Here is a 19,487-nt window from a genome sequence, read left to right as displayed (position 1 = left end):
TGTGTATATAGCATACGTGCTTTGGACAATCATAAGAAGTAAACAAAACAAGTTACAAGATGTCGAATAAACGATACGACTTTAACACCTTGACTACAAGAGGTTGCCTAGCAACGTGAAGCTTTGGACGTGGGCGTGGTCTTCTTTGTTTTATCTCATAGCTTTTTTGTTTTTGTTTTATTCCTATTTCTCTTTTCTGGAGAGTGGAAATAACACTCTCCAACAGATGGCATACTACTCTAGTGACGGAGCAATAACAAAACTTGAAGGCTACTGAGCTGCTTGTACTGAGTTTCGCAAGATAATTTTTGTGTAAAAGGTGGCCTGAAAAGAGGATTAAGTATTTGAAATCGAAGAGTAATTTGTTAGTAAAACAGATACTCGAATATACCATTCTTCCCCCTGTGGTATCGTCTCCAACACACACATGGTTTCCGCACAGGTAGCCTATTTCAGTGCCTATTTCCGTTTTCAATGCGCACGCTCAAAGTTTAGAAAAGAGCGAGATGTTGTCGGCCGCGTTCCGTTCGCAAGCGGTTCCACATTTACCCATGGTTTTGTTTTTGTGACTGATTTCAGGGCTTGTTTTCGTTACAAAGTTTAAAAAAAACCTTTTATCCTTTCTATTGACCCCAACCCCTCCATCCCGTACGGTAAGAGGCTAGTCTTTAGGTAAGAGGCTTATCTTTAATTAATGTAGTACTTGGTTAGATTTCAGGTTCTTGCTTGCATATCGAGTAACTGGTTTATCTGGAGTCTTATTTCTCAAGATCGAAGGTCCTATATGAGTATATGAGTGCAAAACTTTAGTAAATTTTAACTCAAACCTAAGTAACAGATCTGTTTGATTATGATAAATTATGAGCAAGACGAGGAAATTTGAGCTCGAGTTGGAACGTACGCCATTCATATCAAAATCAGTTACATTTTGTGTTGAAAAAACAAACAAACACCTTTTTCAAACATAACTACTGACCGTAAAAAAATCGTTTGTTGATCAAGAAAAACAGAGATAATTGGACTACCCCCCCCCCCCCCCCCCCCCCCCAAAAACCAAAACAAAAACCAAACAAAAAAACAAACAAATAAAAGCAAAATTTTGAGAATTTTTATCGAGTGGGCCCTAACTCGGTCTTTTTGCTGTATCCCTCACAGCTCAGGTTGACCCTTATCGACGGGCAGGATCGAAGCCCACCTCCTAAGTGATAGCCCATATTTATTTTTTTTGGGAAGCATTTTTCAGCGCTCGCAACTGCATAATGTCACATATGAGCGTGTGGGGCACATTCATTTGGCATAAAATTTTCAGTTTGTAAGAAATTTTGCATTTTTCTAGGGTCGGGCGGCCAAAGCCTACTCTTATCGATTTTGGACCACCAAGGGATCTTCAACGTGCACAACTTGCGGGGTACCTCCTAGATTTTTCGCCCTGTCCGAGAAAGCTGGATGTAGATCTTTCTTACTGGAAGATCAGGGTTGTGGCTGAAAGACAACCAGAAGAAGGAGCCAAGGAGTAGCAGTAGAAAGGCTGCAGAAAGAGTCCGGAGCCCAGAGGAGGGGGGCAAAGGAGGTGAGGGGGGGAGGTGGGTTCAGAAAGTGGAGACGAAAGCAAACGACTGCGAACATTATTAGAGAGCAGGAAAGGATGTGAAAGGAGAACATTTTTAGAAGAAAACTTTCCATCGCAATCCTGATTCAAACTCACGACCTATTGAACGAGAGGTGAACACCTTAACTTCTAGACCACGAGTCATGAAAGCCCCCTTAATGATACGTAATTGTGCCCATGAGGATGAAAGGACATAAGTTTATAAGAATGGGAAGAAAGAAAAGTGCCAGCAGACTGGCAAAATGCGATAGTGGTGCCAATATGGAAGAAAAAGGGCAGCAAGAAAGACTGCAACACCTATAGAGGCATATCTCTTCTCAGCCATGTGGGGAAAATGTATGCACAAATCCTAGAGCGACGTATTCGCGCAAAAACCGAACATCTTCTCAGTGACGCCCAATTTGGCTTTAGAAAAGGAAGAGGGTGCATTGATGCAATCTTCGCACTCCGACAACTGTGTGAGAGGGCTTTGGAATACGACAAAGATCTCCACCTCGTATTTGTGGATCAAGAAAAAGCCTTTGATCGAGTAAATAGAAACAAGCTATGGAAGATCTTAGAGCAGTACGACATCAAGGGACAACTGCTAGACAACATCAGGGCTATCTATGCCAACAGCAGAAGCGCTGTCCGAACTACCAGTGGAACATCGGACTGGTTTCCAGTAACATCCGGAGTGAGACAGGGCTGCAATCTCTCCCCTCTGCTCTTCGTGATCTACATGGACCAGATAACAAAAGAGGCCAATCCAGACCCAGAGGCACTCAACGAACTCATGTTTGCAGATGACCTGGCAATGATTAACAACAAGACTCAGCTACAGGAGCATATAAACCAACTAAATGCGAGCTGCGAAAAATATGACATGAAGATCAGTATAAGCAAGACCGAAGTCATGACAATTAGCAGGAGACCAGGTAAAGTGGATATCAACATCAATGGATCCCAACTAAAACAAAGCAGAGAATTCAAATACTTGGGCAGCATTTTCACAGAAAATGGAAAATTAGATCGAGAGATAGAGACTAGATGCCAGAGAGCCAACGCAGTCAGCTACCAACTGGGCCCTCTCCTGAAACATTCCAATATCCCCATGAGCACCAAGGTGAAGCTCATCAACGCCATTTTCCTTCCAACGCTCACATATCAGTGCCAGACATGGACTCTAACAAAAGCCCTAGAGAGGAAACTGGTCACATGCGAGATGAAATGCTTAAGAAGAGCGGTCAACAAAACAAGAAGAGACAAAATTAAAAATGAAGTCATAAGGGACACCGTGGGAGCAACACCAGTCCTACCACACATTGAAAAACAAAAGGTCAAGTGGTTCGGACACCTCACGCGGATGCCCTCAAACCATCCAGCTCTGAGAGGATACAACATGAAATATTTTGGATGGAGAGCCAGAGGAAGACCAAGGCGACGATGGAGTGAATCTGTGGCAGACACCCTTAAAGATCATGGGATGTCCCTCCTACAGGCCATACGACTTGCTGCAGACAGACACCTGTGTCTCCCCGCGACACCCCAGGGTACAAGCGGAAGAAAAAGGTAAAAGTAAGTAAAGGAATAAAACTACATTTGAAATACATAAGTTAATACTATTATTATTATAATTATTATTATTATTATTAATATTATTATTATTATTACATTGTAAAAAAAATAAAAAAAAAAAAAAAAATTATTGTTGTAGGCTACAAGGGAAAAGTGGAACTTTCATTTTGCGAACTTATGAAAAGGAGAACACACTCCTTACTTTTCCAGTATATTTTGCCACGGTCGGCGTTCATTCGCTTCGCTCCGTAATTTATCAGAGGGCTGTTCCGCCTCCGAGTAGGTCACAAGCAACTGAAGCGAGCTGTGTTTCACTACAAGCAATTCTAAAATCTCTTATTATGCTACACGTCGAACCAAGTTCAAATTGTTCTTTTTTAGAGCTCATGACACCTTTTACAGCTACCTCGATAAAAATATTCAAAGTTTTAAAAAAGGACTAAATCTATCTGAAGTCGAAGAAGATTCTGCTCGGTTCAATCGCTTATTAATAGAAGACCTCGTTGGGGGAAATACACTGTATAGGAGGCTTTGGATTTTCGTCAATCATATTTGGATGCAAAGTCTATTCAGTCTATTCTTTTCATTGACAATCTATTGAGCATGCACAACTTCGTAAATATCTATCAACATTTTATTTTCCATTCCACGTCAGGCCAAATCTTCGGCCTTATCACAGTAAGCAGACATCAATGCTTTGTCAAGATACTCGATTGCGGAACAGTACCCTATTAGACTTAGAACAAGTAGCATCCAAGTCGCAAACGGAAACAGCCCTCCTCCGCCATATTGGTCTCAAAGTCGAAATTACGCACTGACAACGCTGTGTGATTTGAGAAAACAAGACAGCCATGGGACGTAAGAAGAAGAAGCAGATGAAGCCATGGTGCTGATATCCTTTTTCCTAACTCGTTGCTTTTGTATTTGTTTTTATTTTGTTTTTACGTGGGGGGGGACACTCACATGTTGATTGTCAGCGTCCCCGCGCAGGCTATCAACTGGCACTGGCAACACGACAGTACAGGTACAGGGAGTCGCTTGTCACGATGGTTGAACATTATAACACAACATTGGTATCGAATCGTAGAGTGTCGCCATCTGAAGTTCAAACATCACTAGGCTAAAAATGATAGAAAGAAATTGTGAGACTATAACTTCAAAAGTGTTGAAATGTATCAGTGACAATGGTCCTGAAAACTGAATGGTCAATGGCATGGGTACAAGTTGGAGTAGCGGAGTAGCGACAGTCTTGAAGCTCTGTCTAGTCTAGATCTAGGAATCTAGTAGTTCTGTTCTAGTTCTAGATCTAGATCCATGGAACCATGCCATGTCTATATTGTTGTTGCCTTTCAATTAAATATGCCATACATAAATTGTCAGTTTTCTTCATTTTTTTGACTGCTTTCATATTTGCTTCAAGACGAGATCTTTCCACTTTCAGTTTGAATTTCTGCCCAAAACTTAAAACTGAAACTGAATCATCCGGATGTCAGTTAATTGGATTTGGACGGCATTGTTTGTAATTGTTTCGAACTCAGATTTTAATTTTTAAGAATAGAAACAGAAAACTAGTGCTTTCAGACTTTAAAGATTAAATTCTCCCTGAGTTGACGATGGGAGGGAGCATCCAGTGAAACTCGCCTGGTCCCTGAGTGGATGGTTCCAGCATCTGAAGATTGCAGGAGGGTGCATGAAGTATTACAGCTAATAATTTACAATCTCTTAAAAAGGAAAGATTTATTTTTGACTCGGGAGTGTTAGAAAACTACTTCCTCTTTCACTTTGACACAGTTTTAACTGTTTAATAATATTTTGTCATCTCCCGTTATAATGTGTTTCACGAGATCTGAAAAAAATTCCATCAAATCGTGGAAGATAATTTGGGGGTTAAAAAGTTAACGTTAAATTAAAGGTAATAAGAAAACTGGTAAAACTACAACACATGCATTTTAGTTTTATATTATTCAGTTTTCTTTTTGGCACTGAACGTTTTTTTTTTGTAAGTTAAAGATAGGAAGCTTGCTGTGTTTTTGACACGAAAGCAAACCACGCAAGCTTGGTAGGAACCTCTCAATCTCATCAGTACCACTTTATCATCATCAGCGATTAAATTGCTGGCGATAACACTTGGAAATCATATATCACGTAAACAAATGATATGAAATGACTTGATAAATGTTACCTAAGCATTAGCTCAAGCTGTGTTTTCTTGCAAGATGTTATTGTTTGTTGGTTTGATACTTGATATTGAGAGTAGTAGGCGTTGTAATTGACATTACCGAAATCAATAGATCAGAGGATTAGGACTGGCAAAATGGTGAATGAAAGGAATCTTCGATGCAGTTGATGATGTTAGTAAGGGGAATTTCGATTGTGATCTAGACATCTCACTGGTTTGAGCAATGAATTGGTTCATCACTCATCACTTTGAAAATAGTCGTAACTTGATTGTTATAAAGTGGGAAAAGAAAGTTTCTTTTAAATTTTGGGGCTAATGTAATTTGTTATGGTACCGTAAACACTTTCTTGTTACTAAACTAAACTAATGTCCTTTTTGTGGTAAAAATTACCTGTTTTCTTATCTTTTTTCTTGTCAATATTGAGCTTTCGTTTGATTTTTGCAATTAACTTTAGGCCTCTTCTTTGTTGTGATATAATGGCAAATAATTTTTTTACACAAATTTGTGTGAAAGATATTTTCGAGTGTTTTGGTAACTCTCCTTGACCATTTTCAAGTATTGCAACAGAGAATTTGATGATGAGAAGATCTTGATTCAGCACCAAAAGGCAAAACATTTCAAATGTCACATTTGCTATAAAAAACTGTACACAGGACCTGGATTAGCAATTCATTGCATGCAGGTTTGTATTTTGCCACAGATTATGTCTATTGGATGGGGGGGGGGGGATTTATTTTGTTTGTGTTGGAAAAAATGCTTTGGATGGTATTTTTACTATATTATCGGGCGGCAGTCTCGTATCATTTTTGCTGTTGAAGTTTAAGGAATTGTCATGGAATATGATGTTCATCCAATTTTGAAAAGTAGTAGTTAAATGGAACTGTGTCAAGTCCATGTTTTCACGTATAAAGAGGAGACTGATTTCTGTCTTACGTAGAGTAGAGATTGTTTTAAGAAGTGGGTTTGTTGTTTTGCTTCATGTCTGTATAATTGTATGCCAGTGTTAATTTTTCGTGTACATTAACTATATTCGCTGGCACTAGTTTCTTCTGCCCTTGTAAATTTTGGAATTTTCAAGCTTAAATTTATATATTGAAGGGCATCACAGTGAAAAGTGGAACTAAACAAATTGTGAGCATGGGATATTCCCTGTTCAAGTTGTGTTAAGTGTTGCCAATGTGTAATTCAATGTTTTGACTATTTTAGTTGGAATGGAAAGTGTGAAAGTGAAAGTAAGATTGGTGAAGTTCCTCACAGTTATTAATATTTTCTGATCAGGTTCACAAGGAAAAGATTGACAAAGTTCCCAACAGTTTACCAGGTCGATGTAATACAGAGATTGAGATCTATGGAATGGAAGGAATACCAGAAGAAGATGTCAAAGCTCATGAAAAGAATAAAAGCAAGAAAGGTAAGTTGAAATGTCTTTTTGATTGCTTTTTGATTCACATGATTTTGTTGTTTCTTTAAAACTCTTCATCTGCATGCCGTTCATGAAAGAATGAAAGTATTTTCATTCAGAGTTTGCCTCTGACTTAGAAACATTTTAGCTGCTCTTTGCGTATTAATGGATTAAAAATGGCAGCACTGCTTTTTTCAGTGTGTTGATTGAAATGTGGGATAAAATAAAGAAAAGAAGGTTGGAGTGTGGTATCTGAATAATGAATGGTCTATTGTGTCTTTTCACAGCTCCATGTGTTCTACAACTACTGTCGCTCAGTGGGTTGTGACTTTGTTCTGGCCTTATTGAATTTGGTGGAATGTTTGATTTACTATTTTATCTTTATCTTTGCTTGATTATTACATTTTAGGTTTTTTTTTATACAGACAGGTTTTTATGCTATGTTTTTGGTCTTGCATATTGCATTAGTTAACTGTGGGGTCAGGCAGAGTTACTAATTTTTCTTGCCTCGGCGAGTTTGTATCTGGTCAGTTGTCTTTGTAATGAGCACTACGGTACGCATGTATGTCTGTCTCTGATGAATGTGTTCGTTGGTATTTCAGCCGCAGACATTGCCAACGAGGGTGACTCTGACGACAACAGTAACCCCCCTCCATCGGCGGCTGCTCCCATGATGAACGGCATGCCAGGAGCCACCGCCCAGCCAGGGATGCCGTTTGCTCCTCCGGGCATGAGGCCCATGGTGCCCGGTGGTCCCATGATGGGTCCCATGGGGGCGGGGGTACCCAATCCCATGATGCCCCAGGGAGGAATGGGGACTGTGCCCGGCCCTATGATGGGGGGAATGGGTAAGTTTTTTTCCTGTATTTTTCAATATTGGGTTGAATAAACTTGTAGTTGAGAAGGATAATGAGATGTGAGCCCTGGCCGGCCCCATAATGGAGGAGGAGAGGGTGGGGGTTGATGTGCATGTGATGTCTGATGGAATAGACTTCTAGTGCTCTGTGACAGTAGGACAGTGAGATCTGTGTCTGGTGCCATGGTGTGTGGGAAATTTGCTAGGTGTTTACTCTATCTGATGTCTGGTGGAAAAGTGTTCTGGTCTGCAGTGAAAACATATATTGATTGTAACGATCACCTTTGGTGCTGACTGAGTTTTGTAGATTTCTTTTTCTAAGCTTTGGGATGTGACTGGGGAATGCTGGTGTAGTGGTTTAGGTGTGGAACCATGATTAGCCTCCCTTTCTCTAATTATGTGTTTTGTAACAAAAGCGGTATTTTTCTGTTGTAAAAGAGGCTATATCTTGCTGTTTTTGATTGGGAGGGGGGGGGAGGGATGTATTCATCTGAAAGGAAAGAGGAATTTGTGCTTTTGAGCCTAGGTTTCAAAGCGAAGGAGTTTTTAATTTTTGTGTATGGTGATCAAAGACATATGCTGTTTGTCATCTTGTTGTGATTTGAAATTTGGGAGCACTCAGTAACTGAATTATTGGTAATTGAATTAGGAAAGGATGTGTTTAGCAAGTTGCTGTTTTGTACTATTTGTATGTGAATCAGTGTATGAAATGAAACTTAATTTCTCTCTTTTTCTTGCCTTTTCAGGTCCGATGGGCCCAATGGGGTAAGTTCTGATGGAAAATTTTTTTTCCTACAAACTGTTGATATTGTGATTATGTGTTATATTTTCTTTCCCTGTGTGGTTGGTAAAAGTTCTGATAGTGTTTCCTGGGCATAACCTTTGTATGATTTAGGATCCTGACAGTGTTTTGGCTATTGTAGGGCAGATGGGAACAAATCTTGTTGACAATGCATATAAGTCGTTGAGATGAATTTGTAAGGGTTCAGAATTATTTTCATCCTTTGTAGTGGGTGGGAGGGGGGGGGGTCTTGCAAGGGGACAAATTCTTTGCTTTTGATTGTAGTGTCTTGAGGAATGTTACATTGGGACTGAATGAATGTTGTACTTGCTCACTCACATAGCAGATCACATTGTCTAGGTGAACTCACCTTTTCTTGCCTGAAATGAAAGTACAGCAGAACCTGCTTGAACAGCCACCTGTATAAGACAATCACTTGAACAAATGACCATTTGCCTCCTTGTGCTTTAAAATTATTTTTTTTTACCATTATAATGACACTTGTGTATGACATCCTACTAAGAAAACCACTTGACAATGGGTGGCTGTCTTAGACAAACTGGACTGTACATTCGTCATACACTTGTGTGTCACAGATGTGTGTTAAACTGAGATTGTCTTGTTTCTCCCTCAGAATGGCGGGCAACATGGGACCGGTGAATCAACAGATGCGGCCGGGCATGGGCAATATGGGTCCCATGAACCCCATGAACATGTCCAGACCTCAGGGTCCTGGGGCCAGCAGGCCGCTCTTCCCTGCAGCAGCACAGGTAGGGGACAGCAGACAACAGCAAGAGTTTGTGGGGGGGGGGGGGGGGTGGGGGGCGGAATAACACGGGGAGGGGTGGGGGTGGAGAGAGGAGACAGCACACAGCATATTCAACTTCAAGCATCAGCAGAATAGAGGGAACATCTTACACCATTAGACCTCTTCATTGCCGCTCTAAAATCAATCAAGTAAGATTTTTAAGAAACCGTCGCTTAGACATTTAGTCGCACGCGACCGTTGCCTGCGATGGGTCCATGTAGCAATCGAGGGTCTTGTCGCGTGCGACAGACTGGGGGTGTAGCACGTTTAGAGCATCACCATTGGTCAAAATACCTAGCCAAGAGTGATGGTCGACACCCCGTGTGTGGTGTGGTGTGTGTGTGTGTGTGTGTGTGTGTTTATCTTTAATTGGACCCAATGTAAGTTTTGTGAATCTAATCTTGTTGTTTTGTATTTTTAACGGACAGCAGGAGGAGGAGGAGGAAGAAGAGGAGGAGGAGGACTTGCAAGGGATTGGCCTTGTATGGAATAAAAATGTCAGCAGCTTGTAGAACTCCCGTCTGACGGACTTTGTACTTCCTTGTCCATCTTGACATTAAAATTTGCCACTGTCTCTCTTCTGTAAATTGCCAGTCGCACGAGTCTAAACGTCGAGTCGTGCATAAGGAGACAGTTTTGTTGCACGTGGCTGAAAATTTTGGCATGATGTGATTGCGCATAAGGATACACACCTCACAACAGAACATCGCGTTGCGCACAAGGAGACATAGTCTTATGTGTCACTTGCTGAATTAAAAAAATATATGTTAAAAAAATTAGATGAGCTATGACAGAGTCTTATGCTTTACATTCGATATGCCGGTGGGTCCTACTCCCTGTCTTTCTTTCTGTTACTCTGTTGTTTCTGTTAGTTTGTCTCACTTTATGTGGGTACTAAATGGCTGTTTTCAGATTGATGTGCTTCTATTTATTCAAATCACATCTCTTTAGGTTTGTTTTTGTGTTCTGTTGAGGCGAGACTACTGCTAGCTCTTCATAGACAACAGCCTAATCACAACCTCCTCACATGTTCTTTTGTGGGTGGTTGGCAGGTGATCTGGTATGGTTGGCTCTTTCTTTCCGATCAAACATCTATCTTCCTGGTCTCTCCTCCTTCTTTTTTGTGTTTGTTACTCTCTTGTGACACCTCTAATCTTCTGCACTTATATTGCCTTATTGTGTTGAAAGTGCCGTAGAACTCTTACTAAAAAAACCCCCAAAACATCTATTGTCCTGATCTCTCTTCCTTTTTTGTGTTTGTTACTCTCTTGTGATACCTCTAGTCTTGTGCCCTTGTATGACCTTATTGTGTTGCAAGTGCTGTAAAACTTTTACTAACACTAAAACATATTCTTTTAACAGTCTAGCACTGCCACCTCCACGGCCGCGGGTGGCGGGCGACCCACATTCCCCGCGGCGGCCTCGGTGGTGTCCTCCAATAGTGGCGCCGGTGGTGGGGGTTCGGCCACCATCACGGGCGCCCCGACCATCAAGAAGCCCGAGTCTACCTCAGGTTTGACATCTAAGTTAGTGCACCCTGATGAGGACATTTCGCTGGTGAGTACCGCGGGGCTAGTGTCGCGTCTGTCTGTGTCCTCGTCTGGAGGTTACGTAACTAAAGGTTAGTCCTTGACCAAGGTTAGTTCCCGTCTCTCTGGCCTTCTTGTTTTGTACAATGTTATCGGATGAGCTGCACATACATGTGAGCACAGTGTAGAAATATCTTTTCGAGTGCAGATAATCCCTAGAAATTTCTACATACGCGCTGCTTTTTAAAGAATTAAAATTAAATATCTGTTTTTGTAGTTGTGATTTGCATACATGTTCTCAATTTTTTTTTTTTGGTAGATCTCACGGTTAATTCATCTGTCACAAAGCCCATTTTTAACACACTACAAAATTGCTTAATTACTTACTCTTTGCCTTTATATTTTTGGACTGATTCCTGTGTATGTTTATTTGAGCTGTGATCATTTTGACTGTGTGCATCACTTACCTTTGATTTTCATTAGTTGTTTTCCCCAAACAGTAAATTGGTGGATGAGCTTTCTTTAGTGTGTAGTACATGTGGATTCCCTGCGGTAAAATGTAAGTGAGAACTTTGCAACTTAAGACTTATCTTATTTCTCAAGTACTCGCGATCATGCATGTGACAATTTAACTTATGTACCCTACTAGTTGTTTTACTCTCTTGGCTTGCTTCTCGGAAATAATTCCTGACTGTGTAGAAAGTTGTATCGTGTTATAATGCACACATACTTTTGTGAGTTTGTAAGGTATCATGAAAACATTACTGTTTCTAAGTGTTGAATGGGGGTGTTAAACCTATGCCATTTCACACCATTTTTCAATACTGCGTTTTTATTAGTGAAGTTTTTCTACTGACATGGTTGTGGGGGGACTGGAGACGTTAAACTCTGTGTTGTGTTTGCTCTCAGCTGATGAATATTGCTCTCTTGCTTACCTCTATGCCTCTTTTCTTCACTGCCTCTTGCCTTCCTTCTCCTCATGTCAATTTTACATTATTGTTTTTATCCAGGTTTTTTTAAAGGATTTACTGTAGTAGTTTGTTTCATAAAGTCACCACTCTCGCAAGAAGCTGCTGGGAGTACATACTGAAATGTTGAATTATACATGTTGTCATAGATTGCAGATATCTCATGACATTTGTTTTATCAGAGGTTTGAGTTTGTAGGCCTCACCTACAGGTAGCCAGTGACTAGTCAGTGCACAGGTGTGAAAGCTAGTATCGTACTGCTTTCTTGTCCTGTTTTAAGCAAAGGTCCAGTAAGGCTGCTGTGAGATACAGCTGCCCTAAGTTTGAGCCCTTAGACTTGAGTGAGGTGGCTTTCCTCGTTGTAACCTGCGTGCCGTCTCCTTACAGGAAGAACTGCGGGCTAACTTGCCCAAGTACCAGCGCAACCTGATGGAGTCCATGATTGCCAGCTCAGGGATGGTGAACACTTCCATGGCACAAGGACCCCCTATGCAGGCCGGGGGCCCCCCTATGCAGGCTGGGGGTCCCCACATGCAGTCAGGGGGCCCTCCCATGCAGACGGGTGGCCCAATGAACATGGGTGGCATGGGCATGAATATGAATATGGGTATGGGCATGGGAGGTCCCGGTCCCAACATGATGCCAGGAGGTGAGTACTCTTTGTGTGTGTGTGTATGTGTTTCTTCTTGTGCGCGTACATGGGTGCGCTGTCAGTGTTTTGTTGGTGGGAGGTCGAAGCTGCTAGGAATTTGGTAACTGTAAGTATAAATATTTTCTGACAGTCATAACTTCACCATCAACTTTGGAAAAAAGTTTTTCTTGTTTAATTTTGAAGATATTGACAGTTCTGTTTTAGACAGCACATAGTTCAACTATATGTTGGTTGGAGGAAAGGAAAGAGTAATTCATGTTCACATATAGAACAGATTATTTTGTTTTATGCATAGGAAAATGGAGAGCTTGTTTGGTTCACTACAAATGTAGAGTAAGAAATGGATTTTTATCTACATCTTTAGATCGTTGAAATATAGTAATCTTTGTGTGTTGAAGCTTTTCATTTTTATTTGACTGTGTGACAAGAAAATTATTTACAGTAGCAACAGGTTGTCAGTAATTACATAAGGACTAACTTTTCTTTGGAAGTAAATGGAAAGGTTTAAGTACTTTAAAATTTTAGCTAGTTGAAACTAAAGGATTGTTATTTTGTGCTCCAAGGATGGAATTATGCAATAAGGTAGTTGGGACTGGGTCAACTCTCTGTGGTTTTTGGGTACTGTGCAGCATTGTCCAGTGGTTGGTTTTACATAGCTGCCAACCAGTATGTAAACGTATTTCATGAGCTTTTGAGGGTCAGACTACGGAGGTCTGTTTTTGTATCAGAAGATACATATTCTCTTTTTTTGTGTATTATTGCTCCTCAAGGACTTGCCGATTCTGAAGAGGTGTTTGTGAACTTTTAAGGCTGGATTTGCCGATAATAATGAGAACAATGAAGCCTGTAAATTAATCGGAGAGATCTTTTCTTAAAATTTCTGACATTATTGTTGCAGGTCTATTTTAAATAGGTTCATTTTATATTTTAAATATTGACTGCAGAAAAGTGTAAATGAAGGGGTGGGGATACTTGTCCCATGTTGACCTTCTGAAAAGAGTCTGTATTGTGGCTTTGAAAAGTTACCAGCAATGGTTCTAGCACTTGTGTAACTCATGCTCCCATGTTTGTTCTTGTGTGTCCCCAGGCATGATGGGAGGTCCCCCTCGGCCCGGCATGATGCCCGGCGGTCCCATGATGGGCAACAACATGATGCGAGGCCCACCGGGCAACATGGGAGGAATGGGCATGCCTGGGCACGGGCCTCGAGGGCCGCCCATGGGGGGTGGGATGGGCATGGGGATGGGCATGAGGCCCATGAATGGGATGCCGTTCCAGGGGAACATGAACATGAGAGGGCCCGGGCCGGGACCGCGGCCCTTCAACTAAACTACTTGTTGATGGTGGTACGAGGCATCTAGGCCACAAAGAAAGGAGAAATGAAAAGGCATTGCTGTGAAGTAAGATGAGGCAGAATTGTGTCATCTGCCAAATGAAGGAAAATTGATTTGAGCTGGGAAAGAAATTGAAGTTTATGAAGTCGACCGCTTTTTCTGAAAAGAAATTTGTAATCTTGATCCTAGACTGCTCTGTAGGGCAGGGGCAGCCAAGTACTTTTTTTACCACAACAATTAGACTATGTGTTGATGTATAATGTATATATATATATGTTGTTGTTATCATCATGAATTGGCATACCTCCCCACCACCTCCTTCTCTCTTCTCATTTTTGTATCTCATGATTTTAATGATACTTTGTCACCTTTTAAATCTGATGTTGGCAGCTTCATTGAACAGAGTTGGTACCATTGTTGATAGAAACGTGTAAATGTCCTGTTGGAGAGACCTTTGACCCATCTCTTGTAGTGGAACGCACTTTTGTTGAATGTTTCAAAGCTCAAAAGAATTGTTTTTGTTTTTTTTCTCTTTTTGTTTGTTTATTTTAAATCTCTCTTGCTTACATGTATAAAAAGAAAGAATGAGTGAAGATGGATTGTATGCTTCTGTACATATGGATGGTCTCTTCAGTTGCCAAGTAAGTGCTGGGATTTCTTCATTTTGTCCATTTTTTAAAAATTAGGGAGGCTTGTTTTATTTTTTAAGTTTTTTTTTTTCAAAGGCAACTCTGATGGACGCAATAGAAAGTTTTAACATGTGGATTTTCTAATGTTTGGGAGATTGTACATATCTATTTTGCTCTGAGGCGGGATGGACGGTAAGCTGCATGAGAGAGAGAGAGAGAGAGAGAGAGAGAGAGAGAGAGAGAGAGAGAGAGAGAGAGAGAGAGAGAGAGAGAGAGAGAGAGAGAGATTTGTGTGTATGTGTGTGTGTCAAGCCTTGGTTTAGATCATGTGTATTCCTTGTTTATTGACACGAGAGACTGAAGTGTGTGTGTGTGAGTGTGTCAGGCCAAAGGTTAGTCGTATGTACCTGGTTTGCTGTGGTTGAGGGTTTTGTTGCCGGGTGCTCTCAATGGACGTTGTTTCAAAGGTTGGTGCTCTCTCTCGCTCTCTCTCTCCCCTCTTGATGTTCTCACATTGTGGTTTATTCCCGTCGCTGCCGTGTCCCAAATGTCCCACGCTTTGATTGGCCTCATCACAGCTAGCTGCTGGCTGTTGGGCAGCGCTGTTGCCCCCAACGCAATTGTTGGCGATGAGAGCCGTTGACGTGTCGTGTGGGGTTACGGTGTGCATAATGTGTGTGTGTTGTTGGCTTGGTTTTGTGGACTTGTTTTTGATCTCAAGTGAGGGGAAGAAGTTGTCACAGCCGCTGTGCTGTTGGGCCTCTGGGCTCCCACCCGGCACCGTGAACATTGGACTTTTTTAAAACACGTTATTACGGATAGGTTGACCGTTTTCTACCGGAACGAACAGTCTTTTAGGGTAAGCACTGTGGGTTTTGTGAAAAACTGGAAATGTTAACCGTAATGATATAGTGCAGCTACCCATGAAAATAAAAAAGATATGAGTGGCCAGGATGATGGGGAATATGGGGGGAGTGTAGCCTAGTCTGCGGCGATGATGCGTTTAGATACCCGTAATTAGCTTTGGATACATGATTGGGTGTTGAGTGTGCCTCGGCTGTCCAGGATACAAGGTTAGACATGTCTCACAATTTCATCTTTCACCGTACCATCGCTATTTTCACTCCTGGTGATGACCCATTGCACTGGTTTTCCTGTTATGCACTATCATTGTTGTAGCCTCTTTTGGACTTGATTGATACTTTTTTGACTTTTTCAAATGAAATAGAAGACATTTGTGTATTTGAAAAAAAATCAGTTTTGCTCGTAAGCTGCATTGGGCCCTCATATAAATTTGATAATTCAAATAATAATTTTGTTCCTTGTTTAGTTTACTTTCTTTTTGAGATATTAAAAATAGTGATTCTTTTTTATCAGATTCGTGTTTTTCAGTTTTCAGGCGTAAGAAATCGGTGCCATTGAGACAATGTACAATGCGTGGTAGGGACCACATCCTTTGAATTCAGTTACACTGCCAAGTAAGTTCCCCGATGAGAGAAGCATAGGTGTTATGCTAATGTCGTTAACATGTTTGTAAGTTATAGATGGATGTAGTCGTGGATTTGGGAGATTTTGTATTGGAAACTGCTGGAGGTAAGTGGGGGAAAAAGTAAAAGGTGAGTCGAATGGATAATGATTAATTATCAGAGTTTTTCATGATTCTTTGCTTATGGTGAGGTCAAGTGAAAGTTCACGGTGCTGTGGTTGGTGACATCTTTTCCTTTGAGTTTGAATTGTGAGCACACATGGTTGGCATCACGTCATGTACCGTAGTAGTCGTTGGAGGAAGTTGTCTCCTTTCCCCGTGTCACAGCGAGAGTTTTGTTGTCTCGCTGTTGGGCACATGTCGGCCCCCACCGGTGGTGGTGACACGGGTGCTAGATGGTCTGTGCCGACTCGGTGCTGGGTGGTGTGTGTGCTGACTCAGTGCTGGGTGGTACGTACAGGTCTTGTATTCTGACTCCTGACATTGACAGACAGTAGTGGTGAAGGCGTTGAGCATTAGGCCCTGACATTTTATGCTGAGAGAGAGATGATATATTGTGTGCTGTGACCCAATAGGTCTACAGCTTTGTTTAATTTGATTTTTTCTTTTTGGTCGGAAGCGAGTGTCACAGCAAATCTTTTCTCTGCTGTTGGGTGATCTATCACACGCTACAAACACAGCGCTGCTGTTGTTGTTTCTTTGACTGGTGCACACATCTCTTGGATGGTGGCCCTCCCCCTTGCTGGTGTTCTCCGGGAATGTAGAACTAGAACTAACTGCGGAAAAGACGGGGTGTGTACCAGGGCATGCTCATATGTTTGTACTGTGTGGTTCTGGCACCCCCACATTGGATGGCGACACTCGTTACCTCAGATATACAGAGATAATAAACGTGTAGATAGATAGGTCTATAGATTTACCATGGCCCGCCCCCCAGACAAACCTCATATAATATATGTAACAGTAACACTTGAATGTTGGTTTCTGGACAGCTAGCTACCATTCCTATAACGTGGATGTGATACTAATGCAGTCTTTAGAGTAGTAGGCGTGCGTGTATGTGTTTTGTGGTTGAGGTGGCTGCATACTACTGTGGTACTAAATCCATGGTCTTTTGTTTTCTCTCTCTCTTTCCTCTGATGTGTCTGCGAGGCCCCGCGGCATGGTTTGCTATAAAAGGGGACCGTGTGGCTTGACAAGTCCCTCTAGATCTGTGTGTGGTGAGTACCACTGGCGGTAGGTGGTCTCTACTTTCTTTTTGGATACTCTTAACTAAACACACGCCATTTGATTATCAAATCTACATTTTTTTCAATATTTTTCCCTCCCACACCACATTCTTTTTTTTTTCTTCATGCGTTCTTCTCATGTTTCAGAGTTTTCATATTGTAGAGATGGTGTTATTTTTCAGCGTATTGCTACATTTTTTGCTCTCTCCCATTTTCGTTTTTCATTCTTGTGTTTTAATGAAATAGATTGTTAATATCTTGCTGCCCCGGAGCCTATTTCATGGAGCGTATGTAGTGAATGTGAAGGGAAGGGAAGGGAGATTTACGGAGTCTTGTGAAAGGGTTGGAACAGTTTTGAGACCCATGAATAAGGCACTGTAACTTACAATTTGTATGTTGTGTATTTGGCCTGATGAAGTGGAGTGACTGCAATAAAAATATGAAAAACTATCCCTGGTGATTGCTCATGTTTGTATTATTTGCCGTGTTTTTTTGTGTTTGTGTGCGTGCTGCCATTAATGAGTAAGTGTGGTGCAGGGTGCTTTTTTTTTCTATTATGTTGTACCCTGGTACTTGTAGTACATGCATGATGCAAGTGGTTGGAGAGCTCCTAGATTATTTATTTTTCTCTTGCTTTTTTCCCATTTCACTTCATACTACATGTGCTGTTAAACTTCTTTTTACTATTTAGTCATGGGAACAAAAGAACAGAAGTACTTGTGGTGACTAGTTGCGACTTATCTTTACCTTCTCCTGTGTGGGTGGTTGGCGGCTGCTGCTCCTTTCCTCTGTCAAAACATACATGTACTTGTATTTTCATTATCTCTCCTCCTGTTCCTTGTATGTTACTCGAGCGACTCTACTAATTTTCGGCGTTTGTATGCTGTGTGCAACTTAATTAAGTACGTCATTTACCTCCTGTGCTTGCGTTGTGTACAGATTTAATTAATGCCCCTTTCAACATTGTAATCTGTTATTTAAGAGGTGGGTCCTTTAGTCCATGGTCTTTAGTAGGACCAAGCCAAATAGGCAGAGAGCCTCAAAACCTCTTTAAAACATCCAAGTTCAAGAGCACCCAGCCCGTAGAGGATTCGAACCAGGGCCATCTGCTTTGTAGTCCTGCACGATACCAAATGAGCTGGAAGCATTTTGTGTGCCAAGTTGAAAAAATACCATTGTTGAACGTTTCAGTGTACACCGCCAATATTCGTTGCATAGATATACAATTTAATAGATGTGGACACACACGGGTGGTTTGGAAGGGAGAGAGCACTTGCAACAGCAGTCGTGGTTGGTTGGCGGGTGCTCTAGTGTGGTTTGCTCCTTCTTTCCTGTCAAATATCTATCGTCCTGATCTCTCCTCCATGTTTGTGTAAGTTACTCTCTTGTAACACCTCTAATCTTCAGCATTTGAATGACCTTATTGTGTTGCAAGTGCTGTAAAACTCTTGCTAAAACTAAACAACAGCAGTCACAGGAGTCAGGAAGGCACAGAAAAAGTGACACAGACAGATGAATGAAACGCTAGAGTCTGTGGTTTAGTACCTAAAGTGCCAAATGAATCAACTACACCCATATAGGCTACATGTACTTGAACCACTTGAATGAGAACAGGAAGTCAGCGTGTGGGATCTTTTACCTCCATCCATGGAATAACAAAAGCTAGCTAGGATTGTTGCGAACAGACGAACCGAACACTACAGGATGTACAACCCATGCACAGACAAGAATAAATTGTTAAAAAATAATAAATAGCATTATCTGTAGTGCATATTCCACTCCCCACTCAGATTATAAAGCACATTGAGCTTAATGTTGAGTGGGATGCTTACAGTGCAAGCATCTGATTACCAGCTTGGAGACCAAGAAACGCAATCTTTTGATGTCTATAGTCTAAAGCTGGGTAACTATTCTCACTGGGTGAAGTGAGGAAAATTGTGAAGTGCCTTTCCCAAGGATAAACATGAGGCCCCCAGACTTAGTTCGAATCCAAGATCTTTTGGTTATGAGCCCAACAGTTCAACCCTATCAGTACGTCTTGTTTTACATCGTATCCATACGATGTGGGGAACTCTGTGCCACCACTTTCACAATCACAAGATATTTACTCATTAATCCGATCGGTACGCTTTGCATAGCTGTCTGTCAAAATGATTTTTTGAGAAATACTGAAAGTTTCAAAGAGATCTTCGTACTAGAAGTAGAAGTATTCTAAAACGAAGAATACAACACTGGGGGTACAAAATGACCCCAGGGCATATGGATAGGGTTAACCACTAAACAGTTCAATTCATCGTACATGTACACATGCAGTTGTTGCACTTTCCCTTCTCTTCTACTTTCCGAGGTTAGGCAGGATTAAAACTAAGAAACTTGCTATTTTGGCTAAGGATGGGGTACTGTGAGCTTGTTGTCCATTTAAAATTTAACTTCATTCTTTGACATATCGACAGGCCGAAGGGCTGGA

General features: G+C 41.3%; 1 protein-coding gene across 1 annotated transcript; it reads left to right on the top strand.

Annotated features, from left to right (window-relative positions):
• Window positions 1-3,914: 3,914 nt before the first annotated feature.
• Window positions 3,915-17,470, top strand: LOC101854635 (BUB3-interacting and GLEBS motif-containing protein ZNF207). The gene is made up of 9 exons (XM_005097302.2): window positions 3,915-4,058; window positions 5,902-6,028; window positions 6,625-6,757; window positions 7,351-7,596; window positions 8,351-8,369; window positions 9,020-9,155; window positions 10,556-10,750; window positions 12,078-12,339; window positions 13,430-17,470. The coding sequence occupies exons 1-9, from the start codon at window positions 4,018-4,020 to the stop codon at window positions 13,669-13,671; spliced, it is 1,401 nt and encodes a 466-aa protein (XP_005097359.1). The 5' UTR covers window positions 3,915-4,017; the 3' UTR covers window positions 13,672-17,470.
• The last annotated feature ends 2,017 nt before the right edge of the window (window positions 17,471-19,487 follow it).

Source organism: Aplysia californica, unplaced genomic scaffold (assembly GCF_000002075.1).
Source record: "Aplysia californica isolate F4 #8 unplaced genomic scaffold, AplCal3.0 scaffold00151, whole genome shotgun sequence".
In the NCBI taxonomy this organism is placed as follows: domain Eukaryota; kingdom Metazoa; phylum Mollusca; class Gastropoda; order Aplysiida; family Aplysiidae; genus Aplysia; species Aplysia californica.
Note: the sequence above shows the minus strand (reverse complement) of the source record. Positions and strands in the feature narration are given on the sequence as shown.